A 4,084-nucleotide genomic window follows, 5' to 3' on the forward strand; every position below is an offset into this window, starting at 1 on the left:
TTCTTTTTTCTCAATTTTATTTAACAAAATAACTTTAAGCGCATAATTAAAAAACGAGGAGTCACGTCTAACTGCAGCCCTGTAAACAAATTAGCGATGTGCTGTAGCCGCTGATTAGCTGACTGGCGAGTCAGCACTATTGACCAATCACAGCGGGCGTCTCATACACGCTTCGGCCGATGCACACAGTATGAAGTACTAGCGGGTAAATTAAAATGTAATATTTATTAATAATTAATTAATTAATATGTAAGTTAAATGTAATATTTATCTGTATGTTAGGTAGCTGAATAATGGCTGTGTGTGGCAATCCAGCCTTCAAGATAATTCTATGTGGAGACTATGGTGTTGGCAAGAGCTCACTGTTTCGACGTTTCACCAGCAACACATTCATAGAGGGCAGTGTGAGAGAATCCGCTCTAGGCTTGGATCATTATGCACAAACGTTTAGCGTCACTTCCAAAGACGATTTCAAGGTATTTGACCACAAACATCGATAGTTGAACCAGCGAAGTTATAATATATCTTAGAAAGATTGATCTGTTATTGACCTTGTAATTACACAATCTATATCTATGTCTATGGATAGTACTGATTCTAATTGCTTTGAATCTCCTTGCATTACAATATATTTCTACATATATTTTAGCAAACTTGGACAACTAGAAATAGAAATTCTTTTGCAGGACCTGTAGCTTTCAACTCATTATTCGTCTCCTCATAATGATACCTATCACTTAAGCAGGCTCATTTAAATTAACCAATCCTTGAACACAGGTGCAGCTTTGGGACACCGGCGGAATGGAGCGTGTTGCCACGGTTACGAGCTCCTACTACAAGTTCTCGGACGCGGCAATCCTGACCTACTCAGCCGAGGACCTCGAGTCTTTCAACAACCTCTCTCAGCACATCCTCGAGATTGTCTCGTACGCCGAGAACGCGAAGATATTTCTGTGCGGAAACAAGGCGGACCTTCACGAATACGTAACGGACTCGCAGATCAACGAATTCAAGGAGCAGTGCCAGGACCTGATCGTGAAGAGCTACAAGGTGTCGTGCAAGTCGGGTGTGCGCGTTCACGAGATGTTCCAGGACGTAGCCGAGACGCTGTCGCGAGAGAATCGCCAGCGCATCGACCCAGACGCTTTCAAAGTGGCGCCACCTGTAGAGCCAAAAAGTAAATGTGGGTGTGGGACGGGGTGAGTAGCCGGGGCGACAAGGAGGAAAGTATATGAGCATCCTTCCTTCGCTGCACCGTCGGAGACTATGCGTGCCGCAGCGAGTTTTTACAGAAATGTAGAAATAGCCAATGTTTGCAGTGATTTTGGAAACGGTTGCACGGTGCTGCCACCTATCGGAGTGTAAAATCGGTTTTTTTCTGTTGGGTGATTCCTGTATTTGTATGTAAAATTAGGTTATACATGCGCATGTGGGATCTCTGCTGAAGTGGTAGTTTGGTTATTTGGGTATAGGTGCCACAAACCGAAAAACTGAATCGAATCTACTAGCCGTGATATAATTACCTTACGTATGTGTATAGTACTATCAGAAGTAGATAATAGGGAAGGAGTGTGACTTCAATAAACAAGGGAAATTCGTCATTTACTAACCTTAGAATACCTACGATTTACTACGCGTAACTCAACCAACTTGAGCTCAAATCGTACACAGTACATTCGCTTAGCACCGTGCGAAATTGTTTCCTCGTATACACACGCAATCCGGAGATATAGACTAAAATGTACGACACGATTCTCCATTCTGTTGGCAGCAAACCGAATCCATAATCCGCCTAACTTGAAACAATAGGCAGCTACTAACGACTCTTGCGCACTCTTGTGCCCTCGGCGATGCGGTGTGGCTCGCTGAGAGATTGGAGCTTGAGCTGCTGCTGATTGCGGTGGGCGTGCGTGCGTGGGGGGGCATACCAGCTGTAAATAGGTCAAAGATTAGCTGGCCGAGTGTTGCGTCGATGTCCAATCTCCCAGCGAGCCACACCGCATCGCCAAGGGCACAAGAGTGCGCAAGAGTCATTAGTAGCTGCCTATTGTTTCAAGTTAGGCGAGTTATACATTCGGTTTGCTGGCAACAGAATGGAGAATCGTGTCGTACATTTTAGTCTGTATCTCCGGATTGCGGGTGTATACGAGGAAACGATTTCGCACGATGCTAGGCGAATGTACTGTGTACGATTTGAGCTCAAGTTGGTTGAGTTACGCATAGTAAATCGTAGGTATTCTAAGGCTAGTAAATGACGAATTTCCCTTGTTTATTAAAGTCACACTCCTTCCCTATTATCTACTTCTGGTACTATGTAGATGTATTACTGCGTTATAGTGCGCACTGATAAGATGTTTATTATAGTTGAAGCTTCATATATATGAACAGTTTACTGGTATTGATTTTATGTTTTTAGATTAACGTAGCTCTAATCAAATGTTTTAACGATTTATGTTGTCATTAATGTTTATGATTCACTACTTAATTAATCAACCAAAAATGACTCAAGTGAGTAACAGCCAAGATTTGTTAGAAATTCGTTGGTATAGTGAGCCCAGCATTGATGCCCTGCATGCCAAAATTCTAACTACTAAGCATATGTAGTTATTTGTATCGTTTGCCAGTTCATCCAGGCAAGTAGCTATAGGTATCCATGTCATCAAGTAACACATACACAGTATATCACTCGATATCACCTTATCACCCGTGTTTATCTAGTTCAGTACAAGTGCAAATTCCTGCAGACCTACTTTACAGGGAAATGTGGGGATTACTTGTAAATGGACCAGCTTTGATAAAATAGAATTTGCATTTGTATTGATTTCAGTACTGTATACGCTTGTATATTTCATGGTGGTTTAATTTTCGCGAATTTCGCGAATGCGTCCCCGACCGCGAAAATAACAACACGCAAATAATTCATACCGAATAATACCGAATAATTCATAATTCACCGACCGCGAAATTAACCACTCGCGAAATTGTCCGTCAAGTCTGAATTCGCTAAACTATCTGTACGCGAAAAACATGGCGTATACAGTATTCGATTTATGCAAGCTTGGCTGTATGGAAGAGGTTTTGTCTGTTCACATGATATTATTAGGTTGTCTCCATTTGTCTTGTAGTTGAGGCAAATTTTAAAGGCAACTAAACAACAGATTACAAGGTACATACTCATGGAAGAGTTCACACAGCAGAATTTATTGCTAGAATTAGATATCCATGGCAAACTTACAAAACGTTAAAGTAGTACTGGTATATGTAAAGGGCTGGCAAATATGTATCAAATGCTCATGCATTGATAACAATTTATGCTGACAAATCAAATGAATGCATTGGGTTGTCGTAAGCGGTGGCTAGAAATGTTATATATATATTTATCTGTTTGAGATTTATTTACGTGTGATGATACGTGTAAAGATGTATGTACAAATCAAAAGCAGTTAGCACTGATGGGTGAATTAGAAAGCTGAAGGGGAGAAGGCAGAAATAAATAGGCAAATTTGGTGTGGGAAAATAAACAGGCAATTAAAACAAATTTTTCGTAAAAGTGGTTAATGTCAGTCTATAGACTATTCTCAGTTAGCCTAAAGGTAGAATTAGTCAGTGGACTTTAATTTCTGAATGGTGCGTATTTTGGGGATTGGGGTGGGTGGTGGCAGTAGGGGTGGGTTAGAAATGTTTTTGCTATCAGTTGCTGCCTTTTAAAAAAAGGCTGGGCTTTCATTAGCTGTAACAGTATTGCTTTTGCCTGCACAAAAGTAGGGATGAATAAAAACGATATGTAAGGGTGGTATGAGTTTCCTAGGCTTGATTAAAGACCTGGGGACCTGGAGACAAGACAGCATTTAATAACAAGAGGTGATGTACATGTCATACACGTATATCATCTGCCGTAGGATGAACAGTTAGTTCCTCAATTCCATGGCATCAAAGGATGTTACATGCTCTGATTTCACCTCCCCTTCCTGTGCCCTCCCTCTCTCTCTCTCTCTCTCTCTCTCTCTCTCTCTCTCCCCCTCCTCTCTCTCTCTCTCTCTCTCTCTCTCTCTCTCTCTCTCTCTCTCTCTCTCTCTCTCTCTCT

At 41.5% G+C, this 4,084-nt stretch overlaps 1 protein-coding gene across 2 annotated transcripts in view; it reads left to right on the forward strand.

Moving 5' to 3' along the window:
• LOC106808672 (GTP-binding protein ypt1-like) overlaps positions 1–1,615 on the forward strand; it is a 4,190-nt gene extending 2,575 nt beyond the window's left edge. For both annotated transcript variants that reach the window (XM_014811495.1, XM_014811494.1), the window contains exons 2-3: positions 283–476; positions 778–1,615. In XM_014811495.1, the coding sequence (XP_014666981.1) occupies positions 294–476; positions 778–1,203 (609 nt within the window). In that variant the 5' untranslated portion in view covers positions 283–293 and the 3' untranslated portion in view covers positions 1,204–1,615. The remainder of the gene's footprint in view (positions 1–282; positions 477–777) is intronic.
• Positions 1,616–4,084: the final 2,469 nt, after the last annotated feature.

Source organism: Priapulus caudatus, unplaced genomic scaffold (genome assembly GCF_000485595.1).
Source record: "Priapulus caudatus unplaced genomic scaffold, Priapulus_caudatus-5.0.1 Scaffold295, whole genome shotgun sequence".
Taxonomy (NCBI): domain Eukaryota; kingdom Metazoa; phylum Priapulida; class Priapulimorpha; order Priapulimorphida; family Priapulidae; genus Priapulus; species Priapulus caudatus.